This window comes from Homalodisca vitripennis, chromosome 1, assembly GCF_021130785.1.
Source record: "Homalodisca vitripennis isolate AUS2020 chromosome 1, UT_GWSS_2.1, whole genome shotgun sequence".
Taxonomy (NCBI): Eukaryota; Metazoa; Arthropoda; class Insecta; order Hemiptera; family Cicadellidae; genus Homalodisca; species Homalodisca vitripennis.
In genome coordinates this window covers 218,502,898-218,523,835 of record NC_060207.1, presented here as the reverse complement: position 1 = coordinate 218,523,835, position 20,938 = coordinate 218,502,898, and the positions used below count along the sequence as shown (strand labels likewise).

The 20,938-nt window shown below is 33.9% G+C and overlaps 1 protein-coding gene across 1 annotated transcript; it reads right to left on the bottom strand.

The window, feature by feature from the left end:
* Positions 1–3,150: 3,150 nt before the first annotated feature.
* Positions 3,151–20,680, bottom strand: LOC124353053 (phosphatidylinositol 4-kinase type 2-beta). The gene is made up of 8 exons (XM_046802857.1): positions 20,531–20,680; positions 14,251–14,451; positions 12,012–12,143; positions 11,280–11,552; positions 9,492–9,719; positions 8,502–8,641; positions 5,556–5,686; positions 3,151–4,161 (listed from the first exon to the last, which is right to left on the bottom strand). Exons 2-7 carry the CDS (start codon positions 14,377–14,379, stop codon positions 5,587–5,589), a joined length of 1,002 nt encoding a protein of 333 aa, XP_046658813.1. The 5' UTR covers positions 14,380–14,451; positions 20,531–20,680; the 3' UTR covers positions 3,151–4,161; positions 5,556–5,586.
* Between the last annotated feature and the right edge of the window lie 258 nt (positions 20,681–20,938).

Below are 20,938 nucleotides of genomic sequence, written 5' to 3'. Positions count from 1 at the left end.
GTGTTAATTGTATTAATGTTTTTTTTAGAAATCAATGTACCAGTTTGTATATATATATACAGGGTAACCATTAAGTCTTAGGACGACTTTATAACTTTTAAACAACAAGAGATATCGCAACCAAATTTGGTATACCGTTACTGGAAATTGTAAGCTACTTTTCTGTGTACATGGTGGTCAGATTTCACCTTTGGGGGACGGCCTGTCGGGGGTTATAACAAAATCTTTAATGACAGCCTATGTTGAGTTGTACATGATTTTAAATGTCTACTTAAACTGAAAACAATGCCGCAAACCGGACTTCAAGAGGTTGATCCAGTCGGAAGAAATCGCTGTTCAAAGTTTAAAAAATGTTTAACACCATTTTACATAAGAAATAACTAATATTGTAGCTGTTAGAAGTTAAGGGGAATACTTACTGAAAGTCTTTCAAAGTAGGTGTTCAAAATGTTTCCTTCGGGCGTCTGACAATGTGCTAACTGGTTATAAAAGCTGGCTTCTGCATTTTGTATGTATTCTCGTGGAATAGCTTGAGCTTCATGTGATATCCTATGTCTGAGTTTGTTCAGATCTGTAGGCTGAGTTCGATACACTTTGTCCTTGATGTAGCCCCATAGGAAGTAGTCAAGCGGAGTTAGGTCAGGGGAACGAGCCGGCCACTCAATCGCACCACGTCTTCCAATCCACCAGTGTGGGAATAATGCATCTAGGTATTGCCTTACCTGAACACCATAGTGTGGCGGTGCTCCGTCTTGTTGGAAAAAACATGTTTGGAAGTCAGCACCCAGAGTAGCTTGTAAAGCAGGAACAATCTCATTTTGGAGCATATCATGATACTTGTTGGCATTTAAATTTCCATCGATGAAAAATGGTCATATAATTGAATTATATACGATACCTGCCCATACGTTTAAGTTTTGGGGACGTTGTGTGTGACACTCACTCATCCAGCGTGGGTTAACATAATCCCAATACCGGCAGTTATGCCTGTTAACATGGCCATTCAACATAAAAGTCGACTCATCTGAGAATACAATACAGTCTAAAAGTATTTGGTTTTGGTCAATTTTATTCATCATAATTTCACTGAATTCCATCCGGCGATCAAAATCATCTTCGCTTAGTTCCTGCAACAGGGTAACACGGTATGCTTTGAAACCAGACTTCTTTAATAATTTGCGAACTGATTCACGACCTTTTCGATGAGATTGTGCTGCTGATCTAACTGATTCGTTTGGATTTTCAATGAAAGACCGAAGAATGTCTAATGAGCCGTCTTCGTCTGTCACAGTACTTGGTCGTCTAGATCTGGCTCGATCCTTAACACTACCAGTGTCTACAAAGCGAGCAACTGTGTACTGTGCTGTGGATTTAGAAATAGGAGCTCTATCAGGAAAAGTAGCATTGAATAAATGTGTTACTTCTGCAAACGGTCTTACATTATTACCCCAGCCACACATCATTAAGAGTGTAATTCTTTCACACTCACTAAGCAACATTTCTTAAAACATCTATAACTTACAGTAACAGGATATGGCAAAAAGTACTGTAGCTTGAGTGGAACTGATAAGTGAACTGATAGACAGATAACAGCCATTATGGGAAAGTCCAGTGGATGGGAAATCCTGACCTAGAGGCACTGTTTTCACTTTTCATTGTACTTCTTAATGCAGCAGGTGTTTCTGGTTACACATAGCACATTGTCAGACGCCCGAAGGAAACATTTTGAACACCTACTTTGAAAGACTTTCAGTAAGTATTCCCCTTAACTTCTAACAGCTACAGTATTAGTTATTTCTTATGTAATAATGGTATTAAACATTTTTTAAACTTTGAACAGCGATTTCTTCCGACTGGATCAACCTTTTGAAGTCCGGTTTGCGGCATTGTTTTCAGTTTAAGTAGACATTTAAAATGATGTACAACTCAACATAGGCTGTCATTAAAGATTTTGTTATAGCTCCGACGGGCCGTTCCCCAAAGGTGAAATCTGACCACCATGTACACAGAAAAGTAGCTTACAATTTCCAGTAACGGTATACCAAATTTTGTTATGATATCTCTTGTCGTTTAAAAGTTATAAAGTCGTCCTAAGACTTAATGGTCACCCTGTATATAAATCCTTTATTTATATATATACATATATAAAATTTAGTTTTCAGCTTAGCTGAAACATCATAAAAATAAACAATAACATCATAGTGTAGTGTTGCACCTCTAACACAACAAAAAATACCAAAAAATGCAGCTGGTGAGGGTAACACATCCCATTTATACTCTTTTGAGAGATTATAACAATCCCTTCTCTGAGATGTAACCACATATTCTCACCATAAAATATCGGACAGAGAGCCATAATTTAAAATGTAACTTTTAATATTTGCACCTTATTACAAAATAAAAATATGTAACAGACTAAAAGTTGAGTCTTCAAAATATGGGATAGCTTTTTTTTCTAATATTACAGTAGACGAAGACCCTCAATTTAATTTAATTGACTTCATCTTTTTTAGATGCATTAATAACATTATGTTATTATTTAACCCTCTAACTGGACTTATGCTATTATTTTCCTTTCTCACACAGTTAACATGGAAAAAACATATTTTAAATTAATTTAAAAAATAAAAACTAAACATAACGCATATTTCCATTGCAAGCTCTGAAAGAAATAATTTCTTGATTGGAGTCACACAGCATAGGAAAGAAAATATTATCACAAACATGGCTGAGAAAATTCCTCAAATATTAAAATTTTGTAGCTGTAATATTATAGTTTCTAACAAATGTTTACAAAACTCCATTAAAATCGTTTCCCGACGGGAAAACAGCCATATTGCACTATTTTGTTACAACAGCAATATATAGTCTTGTGAACATTTAAAGAATAAATACAAGTTATGTTAGTTTTAGTATTCTTAATATTCACTTTTAATTATTTTTAGACGACCCAATGATTGGACAATGTTACTTTAGCAAGTAACTGATTGTGACGTTTTTAAGTTTGAAAAATCGGACATTGTTACTAAAAAGGTTAACTTGGGAACTCTACATGAGAAACCAATTATACATATTGTCTTACAGTGCAAGAGACTAAATGTATACATTGGTCATGGCTTGGAAGGTGAATAAATCAATTGTCTTATAAAATATATTTTAAAACTTTATTTACAACTGCTTTACATAGTTTTTTGACAGGCTTGAACTACCTTTTCATGTCTAAAACAGCAGATACGGCAACTTCAGTTGAAGAAGCATCGTTTATATCACAGTAGAGGACTAGCTTGGAGGCAGCAGTGTCTTGGTTCGTAATGTACTCCGTTAGTTGTACTCAATACGATTCCATCACAATTGAGGTAATATATCAATGATATGTTCAGTAAGAGTTCACAATAAGTGAGTTTGTTTCACAAACATTTCTTTATTACAACACTTACAGTATATTAAATTATTTATTAGTGTTATACGATCGAGTAGTGTTTTAGAATAAACAGACTAAAAATAACATTAAAACATAAATACTCCAGATAAAAAGTTACTGAACACCCTGTTTATGTCAATATCAAACAAATTGTACCTATCCGTTTTTAACACATTACTAGCCTTAATTTACTCTATTTGGATAATAGTATTACTAATTTCCATTAATTTAAAATATAAGAACAATTTATCAGCACCTCTGCTACCTCGGCATGCTCACATTCTTCACAATAAATAAGTTAAGAATCATTTGAACAACTAACACAAAGTAACGACTTTAAGCCTTATGCACTTAAATAACATATGTTTGGATTAAGCTGTTTTCACTTAAAATAATTAATCGATTATTATCAAAGCGACCTAATCATTAAAACATATTTCTTGTTGATACATTAAAATTAAATAGCACAACTAAAGCAACAATGTACAAAATTAAAATTACAATTTGTAAAAAAAAACGATTTAAAAAATCATTTACGTACGGCCTAGATAATACGGTGAAAATTCACAAAAACTTTATGTAAAGTGTATGGATAAATATATTTTATGAAAATCTGATTGAAATAGATTAGAACATTGAGGCCAAAGCTGTGGTAAACAAGGGGGTGTATAATATATGAGGGATTGAGTGCAGCTTTATCACATTGATTACAGTTATGTTCGCCTCAAACACCATCCAGCCTGAAACACATCCAAACACCTTTGTTACAACTTCATAATAGTGTCATAAGAGGTTAACACATTACTTTCTGAAATACACCCAAACATCTTTTTTACAACTTCATCATAGTGTCATAAGAGGTTAACAACACATTATTTTCTGAAACACATCCAAACACCTTTGTTACAACTTCAGTGTTATAAAGAGGTTAACAACACCTTTGTTACAACTTCACCATAGCGTCATGAGAGATTAACAAAACATTATTTTCTGAAACACAACCTAACACCTTTGTTACAACTTCATCATAGTGACATGACAGGTTAACATCACATTCTTTTCTAACTTTTAGGAGCTGACTGATCCTGGTTTTTTGTGAACCGGAAAACTAAGGGAATTTCAGCTTAACTTGTGTTCTGAACCACTTAGATACTGGCTGACTGATTGTAGTAACTGATTTTACTAACTCACTGTACTGGCTGATTGTGTAGCCTCATTGCACTGATTATTGTACTGGCTGATTGGGCTGTCTGATTGTACTGAATGATTGCACCGACTGATGGTACTGGCTGGCTGACAAAGCTGAATTAATTATCGTATTGGTTGACGTAAATGTCAAGCCTTCATATCAATAACTTTTTACCTTGATTTAACCAAAATTTAATGTTATTTTTTTATTACTAAACATAATGTAAGTAAAAGCAATGTAAGCTATTTTATCAATGAAAAAACATGTTTATCACTCTAAGTTTTAAATTGAAACAAATTAAGATACCGCTGTAATATTTTTGTTAAATAAAAAAATACTACCATTATTTTTAAACTGTAAAATAGTAATTTAATAACACTATTACAACAATATTCAAGCTCATACCTTACTCAGTACAAAAGTATTTAACAATTTTTCAAATCTGTGCAATTTCCGAGTATTCCAAGATTACACTTCATCTATTGCCTGTTCTTTTTCACTTTTTAATATAGAAAACACTACTAACACACAACTTTAGTAAAGGTTAAGGTTAACATACATGCTTAGCAATAAAAGGAATACTCAAAGTAAAGACACACCCATCTGCTCCATGGTTTCAGCACCAGGAGAAGGGGGTCTTGTTCTGGAAGCGCTGATTGAAGGTTACGATAATTTCAACAATCAGCAGTAAAAGGGATACTCACAGTAAAGGCACATCAGTGCTGCTCCATGGTATCAGCACCAGGAGAAGGAGGTCTTGTTCTGGAAGCGCTGAGCGAAGGTTACGATAATTTAAAGAAATAGCAGTAAAAGGGATACTCACAGTAAAGGCACATCAGTGCTGCTCCATAGTATCAGCACCAGGAGAAGCAGGAGGTCTTGTTCTAGAAGCGCTGATTGCAGGTTACGATAATTTAAACAATCAGCAGTAAAAGGGATACTCACAGTAAAGGCACATCAGTGCTGCTCCATGGTATCAGCACCAGGAGAAGAAGGGGCTCTTATTCTGGAAGCGCTGAGTGAAGGTGTCGCTAAACGATCTAAATCTTGAAGTTGTCCCAACTCTGCCCTTAGACCTGAAAGATATTTTACTCTTCAATATTTTCTATTCAATTAATACCTTTTCACCTGCTAATTAATAAATGGATTGGACACAATTTTAACATTACTGATACTTGCGACAAATGTCATTATTCTTTTTTAAGTGGACTGTCTAAAGTGATTATGATACTAAAAATTATTAGTTTGAAAGTCCATATCATTCCATTTTTATTTTGCATGACACAGTATATAACATTTCGACTTCTACATTAATATAAACACAATCAATAGATCATACGAGAATATACTAACTGTTAATAGGAAAATATTTGACTTCAGTATATTTGAAAAATAAAATCCCGCATTCCCCATAGTTTTTTTAGATGTGGGAACTAAACTAATAATGCATGAGACAACCACAATCTCGTCGAAGTCACTGTCCACTATCAAAAGAATGTTTCTCTAGTCTAAAATTTATATTTTGGAAGCGGCACATCTAAGATATATCTAATGCACATATTCTCCCACTGATGTGAGAAAAAAACCAGGAATTTTATTCCATATAATATAATTTTAAAAAATTACAAGGTTACAGAGTAAAAAATAATGAATTGAAGCCGTTCTCATCAATCTTTATAGAAGAACAAATGGCTGTAGAAGATGCAGATTAGATCAAATTTAAGTAATGTCAGTAATAGGGTTCCATAGGGTTTGGTGCTGGGCCCGTTCTTGTTTATAGTAGCAGTGAATGACTGCACATAATATGCCATGTTCTTCTGTGTTAATGCTGATGACACTAGTCTTTTCAGTAGCAATAAAAGTATAGATAATTTATTATTGGATCAGAAAAGGCTATTATTGGATGTAGCTAATGAAGTGTAAATAAAGAAAAAAAAACTGAGCACATATATTTCACATTGAATATTTAATATTTGTTAAAATTTAAATTTTAACTCTTTAAAACTTTTAGATATATAATTAGATAGTAAGCTAAGCTGGGGGTCTAGGGAATGGGCTGGCTCAGTTCAGGTGATCCCCAATGGACTGGGAAAGTACCTTCCCAGGGGTGACACTGACTCTAGTGCCACTGAAGACCAATGGGGGATCCGAATCCAACCAATGGTTGGGCTTGGATAAACGCTTGTCAAGCACCCTGCATGAGGTGGCCCTGCTTTCACAGAATTACAGGATCTAGACTAGTAGCCTGACTAGTACACTCTTTGATGGTGGTTGGTACTCGTGGGATCTTAATGGAATATAGAGGTTGAGTCTATGGATGCACAATCTGAAGTATGTGATCTGGACTGCAACCTCAAGCTTCCTTTTAAATTGCACAAGCAGTGGTTGAAAGACAATGATGCGGCTAGGGAATGGGTGCTGGCTCTGGCTCCGGGACTGAAGGAATAGGTGTGGCCTTTGGTGACATAAGATCTATCAAAGTCTTCCTCATGGTTGAAGAATTTGTGGCCTAGAAGGACTCTGCAACCATTCTTAAGGCTATTGCCAGACAGAGTGCTGGAATTTCCATGGTGAAAGGGAAGGTCATTGGGAAGTTCTAGGATGATGGTAATGAGTCTTAATGTCAGGAACTGGAGGGTGGATATTGTCCTTCCCTGGCTGTGCAAGCTGTTGAGAGACTATATGGCCCTCAGGTACATTATTCTATCCTAGAGAGTATCCTCCAGGGCTTTGTTTATAACGAAGCAAGTGAGTTCTAGCATGGATCAGCTTAAGTCCTTTAGGGCAATATGCCTATCCTCCTTTCTACTCAAAACCACAGAGAAGATGATTGCTAGGTCTGTTTGGGAGGGATCTCTCTTGGAATGCCCTCTAAATCCAGATCAGCATGCTTACTTTCAGGAAGATCATGCGACTCAGCCCTTATAAATTGGTATGCAGGATTGAAAAGGTGTTAGCAGTGAAAGAAGTAGCCGTAAGTCTTTTTATGGACATCGAAGGAGCTTTTAACAACACAGGCACTGAAGCGATGGTCAATGCAATCTTGAGACGTGGTCAACATATGACTGGATAAGGGCAAGATTGTAACTTGAAACAAAATCCCTAAGCAAGCGAAAAAAATCCCTTATGGGAGCGAGCATCAATACAAGGACTATGGGGGATTGTCCCCTTCTGTGGAATCTAGTTACGGATGACCTGCTTGTGTTTTTGAACAATGGTTTTTGGTGTCTTCGCACAGGGATATGCAAATAACATTGTAATTCTTGTGAGTGGTAAGTTCAACAAAACAGTCACTGAACTGACCAATGCTGCTCTGAACATGGTGGGAAACTGGTGTGATGGGATGGGCCTTAGTGTCAACCCAACTAAGGCTGTCATAGTTGCCTTTAAAAGAAAGCATCAGTTGGAGGGTACTGGTCCATTCTTATTTAATGGCTCTTCCATGAAGATAAAGTCTGAGGTCAAGTACCTGGGCATCATCCTTGATAAGAGGATGCTTGAACTGGGGATCCCATCTGTAAAGGGCTGTCGCCAGAGGGAAATGGTCGTTGATGCAATGCAGACATATAATAGATGGGTCTTGGGTACTTAAACTCTCCGTGGTTAGACCTGCACTAATGTTTGGGGCTGTCATCTGGTGGCTTATAACGGAGGCCAGGACGGCAGTAGCTATTTGTTTAGAATCCAAAGGATGGCTTGCCTTGTAATCACTGGGGCCTTTTTAAGTGCATAAACAAATTAAATTATTTTCAACTGAGTAAAATGGCCCAATTTTAGGGGTGTAGGGGTGTTTTGTGAAGGAGGGGGTAAACATAGGTTGTGTGACAGATCAATTTAAAGGTCTGTTTGCACAGAATATTTTTATGAAACAAACAAAAACAGCCAACTCACCTCTCAACTACAACAGCAGGCATCTGCACAAGCTGCACAGGACTCTTGTTATCCTTGAGAGCCTGGGTCAAGTTCAGGATTTGGCCGCGCATCACACTCATCTGCTTCTCAAAAAGGTGACGATCGAACCCCTTGTCTTGCTGTAACGTAAATATCAATCCATATTAGTACTAACAAAGCTTTCATTGCTATGTATTAAAGTAAATATTAAAGTAAAACCCCTTGTCTTGCTGCAAGGTAAATATCGATCGATATTAGAGTTTACAAAGCTTTCATTGCTGTTGTACTAGAGTAGAACATTTTCTTGAAATGTCTTCAGTATTGATGTTTTTGTTTTTATATATACATCCTGAGTCTGATATTGAAACATGTTATGAATATGCATTGTAACAACATGAATGGTTTAAGCTCAATTTTTACTTTCTCTTTTCATTTTTTTATCTCAGTGAGTTTTTCTTGAAAAACAGATTAACATTATTCAAATGGAAATGGTAGACACCATTATGTGCAGTTTTTATCTGAGACTCAAAATTATTGAAGAATAAATAAGATTTTTATACCAGAACCAAGAACTACTACAGAAAATTACAGTTTTCACAAAAATCTGTTATGGCCACCATTGTGGTTTATATTTTTTGTTTAGAAATAGAAGTAACAACTAATTGCTATAATTTCTATGATTTTTAGAAAAATTCTTATTAACCACCACGCCTTTTATTTCCCATTTGGAACACTGTACTTTGGAACTTATGTTATATTGGATCACTTACTGTTATGGTAATAGGAAATAATCCAGCACCATTATGACAGCTACTATGTAGCTAATACAATTTGAGAAACAGTATGAAACATTAACAAGTTGTTGGTCAAGCACTACAGAAGCTCCAACATGGGTCAAAATGCAGAAAAACCTGATCAGCTGTTCACTACCAAAGTGGATCAGTTCTACTGGTGTTTAGCTTGCTTTGATCAACTGTATACTGAATTTACCTTGAATAGATGGTATAGATCATCGCAGAGGTCCTGGACAAAATTCATGTCCGAGAGCTGGGGCAGGACGAGGTCCTTGATGTGGTTGGAGAAGGGCACCTTGGCCTGAGGCAACCATGCCCAGTGGTAGGGATACGCTCGCCAGGAGTCTGGATGCTTGAAGGGGAATGCCAATCCATTGTCTATCGCGGCAATGCTCACCTCAGGCCGATCCACGATGTTCCACTCCTAAAACCAATACCACCTATGTATGGATCTGTTTATCTAAAGGAGCCTTAGAGGTTAATAACCAGTAGAATTATAGTCAAAGCCATCCCTGAAAGGAACTTGATGCAAGAAATAACAGAGCTACAAATGAAATTTTCATATTGAATACGATAACGAATTAAAAAATATTACAAGGCCTCTTCTTACACATTTTTGGAAAGAGCATTTCTAGTTGTATGGAACATACATTTCATAATGTAGTATTATTCATTTTGTAGTATAATAGTGAAGAACCAATTTTATTTTAGAACATTAACCTTTACAACACCAAGCAATGGTTCTTCTGTCCACGGAACGTTAACATAACACCTCCAAATATTCATGAATTTATCACCCTGAACCATTTAGGATTTAAATAGTTATAAGCACATCAGTGGTTGCTAAAAATATGAACTTGGTTGGGTTGCATCATTGGAGATTATGTTGTAAACACATTCATTTTTATTGCTTTCATGTACAATATAACTCTTAACATTTTGTACTATAACCATTTGGAACTTTATTCAAGATATTAAAAAAATTTTAGGAACAAAATTTGTTAATTGTGGTTGAAGGATTCCAAAGCCATTTTCCGTTTTGCTCTATGATGCTTAATAGCAGAAACAAAAATATATATGTGTAAAATTTATTTGCAATCATTCACTTGGTATTGATTAACCATTTTAAATTAGCATGTGTATATATTTATGATTAATATAAGTTATGGCCTTATAATTTTTATATTTAATAAATTATTATAGGTGACAATCCTTGAATTAATTTTATACTTTGTATTATATTTGGTTATTACAACATCTACAAAACTTTTTTTAAGGAATAAACAAAATAATTACATAATTTGTGGTAGTAGGGTGAGTAATATTTTGTGAAAAATTTCTTTGATAAAGCTATTTTTAACATACTCTCCGTAGTAAACTTAATAAGTAATGGAACTAATGAATTGGAAGCCACTAGCAATGGCAAAATGTTAGCATTTAAATTTGTTAGCATTTAAATTTTGTATCTATTATTCAATTAACAAGGGTTGTGATAATGCCCGATCAACTCATACTAAAGTTTACTAAGTGATAACTAAATATACTTAATTGATTGTAGTTCCCATTGATGTGCTTTTTGGATTGTACTTTTAAATTTTTAGACAAATTGACTCATTAATCTGACAAAATAAATTACTTAAGCCTGACTCATCCCTTGTTTATGCCCTTCACTGACTCAAATGACTTTTAAGATTACTTCATATACAAATATGCTTGACTGTTCATGACAGTGGCCAACAATATGCAAGTTGAGCAACATAATTTTAACATTTTACTTTTTATTAAAACAAATAGTGAACAAGGCTTTAAGTGAATCCATGACAAGCGTACTGTATTACTCATGTTTGCTAAGGATGATTGATATTCCAACCAAGCCTCAACTCGTGTTTGCAAAGACAAATAACCACACCTAAAATAAAATTCTAAATAAATTTAAACAACATTAATTTCAAATTGTTGGACAGAGAGAGACAGTCAAAATTACCGTGGCATCCTGCATCTCGGTGTCGCCCGAGTATGGGGGTGGCTGAGCCGGCGGAGGAATGGGTGTGATGGTAATGTTAGGTGAGGTGTACTTGATGAGCCAGTTGTCGTTACCACGGTCTGTGTTGCGGATTATGTAATCCAGGATGACCAACCGCTCAAACTGCAGTCGAAACTGTTCTTGCAGGTAGGGCGAGAGCGGCTCCAGCTCCATCTGCCGCAGCCAATACTCTGCGTCTTTGTAGCCCTCCACAAACACTTGGAACGACCCTACCTGTAACGGCCCCAACGTTTTATTTACAGCCATTGTGCTACAACTGATTGATACAAATCAAAAAATAAACCGTAGGAAATGGCTTGAATTTTTGGAATGCAGGCAAAATATTTTGTTTCAACAACATCTCCCTTTTTTAAATACAGATTTTTGCTAAAAATTAATAAAAAGGTTTAGAAACTCGTGGATTTTTCAACAGGAACATAACTGACCAGCTTCATATGGACACAAGGATGTGCCCAGTAACTGACATTGGGAAAGCCCACATTTCCAAATATTTTCAATTCAACTTACCAGGAATAGAAACAACTGTTAAGGGGGTTTCTTTGGGAACTCTTACTCTGTGTCCTAAACACTTATGAAACGAGTGATCTTCACTTAAAAATTTGTATAAAAGAAATGTAAAATTTAATATTATTAAGGGTCGATAAAACATTATGAGAGTAAGCCTTTACTCACCTTGGGCTTTAAGCCAAGCCTATGAAAGTGTCGGCCCACGGTGGGGAAGTGATCATTGATGGCATGTTTCACATGAGACTTGCCCCGGGCTATCCTTGGATAGTTGAATGTGGGACTGACTAACTTTACAACCTGTCGACAGAAGAAATGATTGTCTTACAACTGTTTATGGTTTTGGCATAGGAAACAAGTGTATTTTAGATAGTTTAATTGTTGCATTGTTATAATAATAATCATTATTACACATAATCAAGTTGGAACACTAAAAAATAACACTTGTAAATGATATGTTTTTAATTGTAGTTCAGTTAACGCTTAAGAGGACCAGCAGCATTTCTAGAAAAATCTTCAAGCTTAATTACTCCTAACACTGCTGCTAGTGTTAAAAGCAACAAAATATGTCGTCTGTTCAGAAATTATGTTCTGTTTAATTGTGAGAAAACAGTACATTCAATGGTATGTTTCATTAACCCGGTACAAACCACAAGGTACTAAATCAAGGATGTAGGAAGGACAACCAAACACCACCTATGTTTAACTCTTAAGTAATGCATGTATGAGACGCATGTGACCAACCACAAAAACATCAAAGATTCTACCAGACTTCACATAACAAACAGCAGGACCTCGGTACTTCACATGACTTTCTTCCACATATTGCACAAACTTAATTACAACTTGTAATTTTATATTATAATTTACAGACTGCAGCTAAGTTCGACAACAAAAGCCTGTCAATTTACAGTTAAGGTTGCAATTCGAAAAACTGATGGTCTCATACTGAGGCAGACTAGCTGTGAGTGGATCCACAATGTCGCTGTGAGTGGTTCCTTAATTTCGTTGTGAGTGGTTCCACAATGTCACTGTGAGTGGTTCCTCAATGTCGTTGTGAGTGGTTCCTCAATGTTGCTGTGAGTGGTTCCACATTGTCGCTGTAAGTGGTTCCTCGATGTCATTGTGAGTAGTTCCACAATGTTGCTGTGAGTGGTTCCACAAAGTCGCTGTGAGTGGTTCCACAAAGTCGCTGTGATTGGTTACACAATGTCGCTGTGAGTGGTTCCACAAAGTCGCTGTGAGTGGTTCCACAAAGTCGCTGTGATTGTTTCCACAAAGTCGCTGTGATTGTTTCCACAAAGTCGCTGTGAGTGGTTCCACACTCTCGATGTCAGTGGTTCCATCATGTCCCTGTGAGTGGTTCCACAATATTCCTGTAAGTGACTACACAAAGTCTCTGTAAGCGACTCCACAGTGTTGTTGTGAATGGTTCCATAATTTTCCTGTGAGCTGTATACGATGTCAAAAGTTACCATCATTATAGGTCATAAAAGGTATAACAAAACATTTCGAGGATTGCAATCTATCCTCTTCATAAGATGGGGGAGGTATTAATACATACAAAAACAATGAACAGAAAGAAGTAAAGAAGGGAGAGGGTACAAACATACCCAAAAGCTGCTTGGAGTCCAGTCCAGGCGTTGTCACTGCACAGGATGCAAGTCCCAAGCACAAATCACAAGAATTTTTTTGCATGTATTAATACCTTCCCCACCTGAAGAAGAAGATAGATTTAATTCCTCGAAATGTTGTATTTTACCTTTTATAACCTATAACAATAGCAAATGTCCGAAATCCTGTTTTCCTTTCAAATCTTCTATTGTCAATAACTAACTTTAAACAAAGAGTCATAAATTAGTCAAAAAGTAGGAGAACTAACTCTATATCTCTCTAAATCAATGAGGGTGACTCTATACATTTATTTTTAAATACACTGTACAGTTATTAATAGGTACTCATATTAAAGTCTTTCGTTTTCCGTAATATTGGAATATTGCTTACAAAATTAAATTCTTGAAATATTGTGGTTTTGCTGTGGAAAGCCAACTTCTTTATCAATGGATGTTAAAACAAAACAGCTCACATGTACAGTCAGTTTTCGTTTAACTGAAGATGGGCAAAATATTTCAAGAATTTAATTTTATGAGCAAAGTTATGATAAGGCATGGAACGGATGACAGTTTTATATGCATTCAAAAATTAAATAATTATTAATTTTAAATGAGAAAAATAATATTATGTTACATTGTCAGGAATGTATTTATTTTTTGTAATATTTAAGTAGCCTTTAATGACCTCGATTAATAAATCTTGTTGGAAACGTAATTTTATTGTCTGCGTAAAAGATTCTATGAATAAAACACATATTTTTCTTGTGCTGATGATATGTTTTTGCTATTCCAACCTTGGTTTTAGGAACAATGTTGAGTTGAAGTTTCTGGTCTACAAGACTGGCGCCAGCCTCGGACAAGTAACCCTGGTTGGGGATGAGGCAAGCCCGACCGAAGCAGCAGGGACAGCACAGCTTGTGCATCCACTTAGTCCACTTGGGGTTGAACCTTCCATACGGCTCCTCATCCTTTGGTTTGAACACCCCCACCGTTTTCTGTAAACAGTGATGAGAAAATTAGAATTAAAAATCTAAATCATAAAGAATACTCTTTCAACACTTCAAATGCAGCTGACAGTCAAACATCCATTAAAGTTATGTTTGCACACTCTAAGGGTTAAAAACTAGTCTTACTATCCCATCCATACATGATGTAAATAAATTGAAATTTATGTGACTGATGAATTACATCAATTTACACAACAGGCTAACATCTTAGCATTAATAATTAAAGATGCACATTCAAAAAAAAAAAAACGGGCAATTTCAATTTAATTATTTGACATATCAATCTGGATTTTGGGATCTTGGAGCAGACTTCATTAGACCTGTACAAATAGTTTCACCAATTGACTATTTATACTCTAATTTGTTTAAGTGTAAAGTTGAAAGATCTGTGTGTTTTTTTTTTTTTTTTTTTAAGAAAATGTAAACACATGGAACATAATTGGTGCAATATATCTTAAACACGGTTTAATTCAAATTATGATATTATTCTTGACAATTATTCTAAAGACAAAATTTAAAACCTTTGCAGTTAATATTGAAATTTCTAACAAGCTATAATTTTATAATTTTAAGAGTATGACTACAAAATCCTATTTTATGCTCTTGGATTCTTTAAATGATTGCTCATTACAAACAAATAAAAAGGTTCCTAAATTTGGTACGAAAATATCCCACAAACAAAATCTGTAGCGTACTTCAACCTATGTTTGGTAACTAAATAAAATCTTGTACTTTTGAACCCAATTCATTTCTAAGTTTTTAAAATAGGGTAAGAATAAACTAAATGTGATTTTATTATGATTTCCCTTACTTGAAAGCATTGTAGTCAAAGCAATGCTAGAATTTTAAAATGACAGCTTATGGATTAAACTTTTTAATTTACCTATTATAACTTATCTACTGTCACAACAATATGATTGGACAGATTTGATTTGTTGGCATACAGTGATCATTGAATGATTTTTTTTAACTAACATATACAAATTGAGCACACTACATATTTAAACAGTATCCAATACATTAATCTTTATGAAGTTAACGAGAATAAACAACTTTAATTGGCTTTAAAACAAAACAAATAAGTGTGTTTTTTTATTATTTGTAACACACATACTATTTGTGGAAGTTAATTCCTAACATGATATTAGATTGCTGTAAACAGAATCATACAATTCCATTGCTCTAAAGCCGTTTAATCCAACTGACGATTTAAAATAACTAATCGAAACAAGATAAGATTGTGCCACCACAAACTGGGGGTCTGTGTTGGTGAAGTAATCTGCAACTTTGATAAACTCACACCTTTGTTTGTTAATTGACCATTTGTTTAACACCACGGCTCCTTTAGTTTACACGTACATCAGAGGCATTCACTTTGGTACAGTAACACCACGTTATATAGCCAAGTGAGCTCTGATGAACACAGCTGACTGTGTTGTTGCTTATGATTTGGAAATGATTTTAAATTTAAATCTTGTAAGATGCAAGGAAATGTGTAAAATAATAAAATATATTAGACACATTAATTTCTCATTCTCAGAGAGATTCTCAATATCTTTTCCTTTCTTTCCCTAAGTTTCATCTTTGATATCTTCAGAATCTATCTGCTTAATAGATTACACCGCTGCTCACTTTAATATGATGGTGAGATAACAAATGTTTTGGCACCATATCACAATTTTAATCTAACCTTTTGCCTGGTGCTCTTTACAATGTTCCATTTTACGTCTTATTTCTTTAATTGAGAATTGAGTCGTCAGTATAAACAATTAAGTTAACACTAACTTAATTATGTGATATTGCATATTTAATTATAAAATTCAAGATCTGCTGGTAGTGACATCCTAATGATATTGAAAATGCGAAAGTGCCTTTGTTTGTTTGTTTTGATTTCACGCGTAAACTATTCAATCAACTGTAATGACATTTTACATGGACATTCTTAGGGTCCCTGGGATGAACATAGACCTATTCCTATTTCGAAAATCCTTCCAAGCTACGCCCCACTGATCTTTAAAGCAGTTGAAAATCCCATCTTGGCTTCTAAAGTTGCAAAATATTAATTGAAGTAGCCTGTTAAATATAATCAACTATTCTGTGTAAACAATGATCATATTATGACAGCACGACCATATGTTTCATTAATTTAAACACGGTTATCAATTTGTTTATATTTAGAGAGTGAAAACATAACAAAAGTAACAACATTTCTCATTTCAACATTGTGGCAACAAGGCAAACCAATTAATTTATTATGGATTTTAGTCCATGAACTAAATTGTGAATGTGCAAATTTAGGGTATTGAATTTGATTTGCTTAGACTTTGTGGAACAGCATATTTAAGTAGTTGTAGGAGAAAATAATGGATGAACTGGGCATTAGCATGATTTAACAAACCATTCACTCTGTGACTACAATTATAGGAAACAAGTGAGCGCAGTGAGTTCAAGATTATGAGTGGAATCACAAAGCACTAAACGCATTTTTATGACAGAAAATTGTTGAGAGGACATCGCATTCTTTTCTCACTAATGAGATAAACGATACTGCTTAGAATATAATTACTGATACAATTCCTAGACTGGACCAAGGAAATAGTACAAGATATCAAACATGGATTGAAAGTAAGAACATGTACTTTACTCTATTATGTATCATCTTTAGATATGGATGATAACTGTCTTAATGTGTACTTTACTCTATTATGTATCATCTTTAGATATGGATGATAACTGTCTTAATGTGTACTTTACTCTATTATGTATCATCTTTAGATACGGATGATAACTGTCTTAACCCTTTTAGTGCCAGACAAAAAATCAAAAGTTAGTCTGAAAAATGCCAGTGATTTTTCACATATTACTACTGAAGGATGCCAGGCCTATTTCAGCCGTTTTGCAGTGTTTTACTAAAAAAAATTTGTAAAAATTACAAATATTGAGATGTTTCCTTAAGTTTTTCATTGTTTTGCAGTAAAATAAATTCCCTTATAAAAAACTATAAAAAAGCAAATTATATTTCTAAATGTAATTAACTTAAAAAATTTTAAAAAAGTAGACATTTTACTTACAGTTTTTATATTGTTCTAGTTTCACATGAAAAATAGTACTTTAAAAAAATTATTTCACTATAACACACACTATCACTTGAAAGAGGAATTAAAACTGAATACACACATAAAAAGTTTTGATTAATATTTAAAAAACCAAACAAATCATGTTAATTTTTTTAGAAAGTTACATTTTCACTTTTTTGTGTTATTTACACTATTTAGCTTCTTTATAAAACTTATAATATTTTCCACTATGAAACCATTAAAAACTGTTTGAAACTACTTTCTACTTAAAAAATAATGTACACTTTGTAAAATGTAAAAAAAAAAAATTACACACTTTTGTACATAGGTATTATAGTTAGGCGGTAACACAAATATGGTGAGGCAAACATAAGGAATGCAATCCTTTTTGACAGCGTTTTAACTGTATTCTCGCTAAGTGGAGATCGTGAGCGTTTCATTTTATTGAAGTTTACTTTTTATGTTAGTAAAACATTGTAAACTATTTATCAACAAACAAACACTGTGGAAGCAGCAACACAAACAACCAAACACAGAGGTTAGATGTGAACTATCAGCAGACACAACTTTGTCTGATACAACAACCACGGCCATTTCTATCATGGCTAAACACCTGACTAACCTTACGATATTACTATTATTATTATTTTTTTTATGTAGATTGGTTCATTCTGATTGTTTGTATACCAACAAATTTATAACAAGTTAAAAAATGATTGCGGTATGACTTTTACTCCGAACGTCCGTATATACGGACGTCGGCATTCTTCGGTAGTTATTCAAACGTCCGTATATACGGATGTTGGCACTAAAAGGGTTAATGTAAGTATTATTGATGTTGATTTTAGTTTTTAATTTTCAATAACAATATCTATTTAGAAAACAATTTTAGAAAACTATACTATTTTGGCCCGAACCTCATTACAAAGGTATATATGTAGGTCTATCTATTGTTTCTCGAGGCAAAATAGCAAACTTCTACTTTGTCTTGGTAATATAATAAATTTTAATAAGAAATGCAAAACCTGAAATAAGAATTACTCACAATTTCGCTTAACCTCTGGTCCTCTTAATCGTGAACACTGAAAATGGATACCTGATGCATCATGTATGACTAATTCCATTAAAAAATATCATACGACCCTATCGTATTGCATCATAAGTGCTTTCACTAGGAAAGCTGTGAATTTTGGAGTTCCGCTAAATTGGTATAAAATAGACCAAGTGTTACTGACATTGTGGGAGCTATTCGATGAAGCAAAAAAATTGTGGGTGAAGCTGCAGGTATGTACAAGTTACAAATAAATATATCTCAACATCAATAGGAAACATTTACATATGTTTAATTTTAACAACACATTATATTGTATTGTACATCCATCTATTACAGTACTAAAGTGTAAGTGCATTGTAGCTTTTAAATAAAATAAATTATATTGTACTGCTGGTTCACAACCAAACATAGTATGTTTGATAATGCAGAGAGTAGACGGATTTGAGTTTTGAAAATTACGGTTTAGCCCATCACTAGAGACGGTTATGTATACACTAAAATATAGACAACTGCCTAGAACAGAGGAATCTTTTAGTTAGTACAGTATAGATGTATATGTACAATCAGTTGAATTTGCTTGCAAAATTAGCTAGCTATCCCACATAAGTTGAATATTTTCCACTGAATGTCCAGACGCCAAATCCAGAGTTTGGCAACATAAGGTCTTGGCCCACAAATACTGTAGTATTAACATTTTGATATAATCAACAACAAAAAACACACACAAATAATTATCAAACTAAGTTTTGATAAAAATCTTACTCTTTTGATACTGTTGGCTCTCGTGTGGGAAAATAGCAGAAAGAGTATTTGTACTGAACTATTCTATGGAAAATTTCATACTAAACTAGAAAAGCAGTGGTTGCACTTGTGTCTCAACGTTTTGAACACAATACATGAGTGACCCATAATCTACTTTACTGTGTTAAAACAAATGAAAGCAAGTCTGAACCTATTCAAAAATCAAATAAAGTAAAGAAATAATCAAACCTAATCAAACTAAATAAAGAACTATATCTTCAATCATTTTGAAAAATTACTTAAATGTGAAGGCTTTGTTATGAATGCTGCTTTAAATTAACTAAAAAAATAATTCAATTGCAGACTTAAGATTCAGATAGTGAAAGGTTTATTGCCCATTTTTCCTGCATTTCAGTGCAAAAACTTTTCAGAAAACTTAAAAATGGCACTCTTGGTATTTAGTGCAACTTAAACCTGAAAGAAAACTTCAATTCAGATTTAATCTTAACTGAAATTCATTGAAAGTATGACGCACAGGACAAGATTTTCCAAACATCTAGACTCATGCTCCAGAAATACAAAGTCTGAAATAAATACTTTGTGGACATCTGTGATCAAAAATTAAACTTTATAATAAAATAATACAAAATACTTGACAAATATAAGACTACCTGAATTTTAAACTGAAATCATACTGCATATTTACAAGATTATGAAGATAATAATAAAAAACACCAAACTTTTCATTAAACTTGTTTTGATCATACAAATTATACAATTATGAAATTAATGTATATGTACATCTAAAATAACAGAAATTCAATAGCCTATATTTTCATGAACCAAATTATATAAATATTTTAATGATAGTTTGAGTTTTATAAAATGCAAGTCTCATTTTTGAATAAATTCACATAAAGTTTGACATCTAAATAAATGTTTTATTACCAATTTTTTCTGAAACCTTAATAAAATATGCTCCTATTCTGCTATATTTCACCTTCAAAAAATCTATAAACCTCGTGTTTTAATAAAAAAAAATATGTTTTATGTGTCTAAAACAGATAACACAAGTTATATGATTACTTAGGTTCAGAAGGTTGCCGAACTCTGCTCTAACCATCAGACCAAATAAAATGCAAATATCGTACTTAGACTATTCACTTTCTAAGAATTATGATTCTTAACAACTTACCCCAGCAGGATTTTTAACAAAGTAACTGCCACTGGACCCCTGATAGATTCTCTCTGGCAAGATATTATTCTCTATTGCTAACTCTGCTTGACGTATGATTTCTGTAAACACCGGATCATCTGAAAATTACAATATCCTTATTAGTAAATTATTTTTTTGATACTGCATTAAACCTCTTCAAAAATATAGGAATGGAGTCAGCCATTCATAATTCTGTTCTGTTTTTGAAGAAATTCATGATTTACACAGTCAAATATTTCAGAAAAATCAGACAACAGAGAAGCTAGGTGATGTCTCTAATCAAACGACTAATACAGACTGGATGAATGAAAAATAGCGTGAATAATTGATTTCTCTAAAGACAAATTGAAATTCCAACAACACTTAAAAGTGGGTATGAAACTAAAG

Bases quoted from the DNA above. Each gene is read 5' to 3' on its own strand.
- LOC124353053 (XM_046802857.1), bottom strand. From the start codon at position 14,379: ATGCACAAGCTGTGCTGTCCCTGCTGCTTCGGTCGGGCTTGCCTCATC. The intron at 9,720-11,279 runs GTAATTTTGACT...TATTGGTTTTAG, and splicing joins CCGAGATGCAGGATGCCACG to GAGTGGAACATCGTGGATCG. The intron at 8,642-9,491 runs GTAAATTCAGTA...TTTACGTTACAG, and splicing joins ATCTATACCATCTATTCAAG to CAAGACAAGGGGTTCGATCG.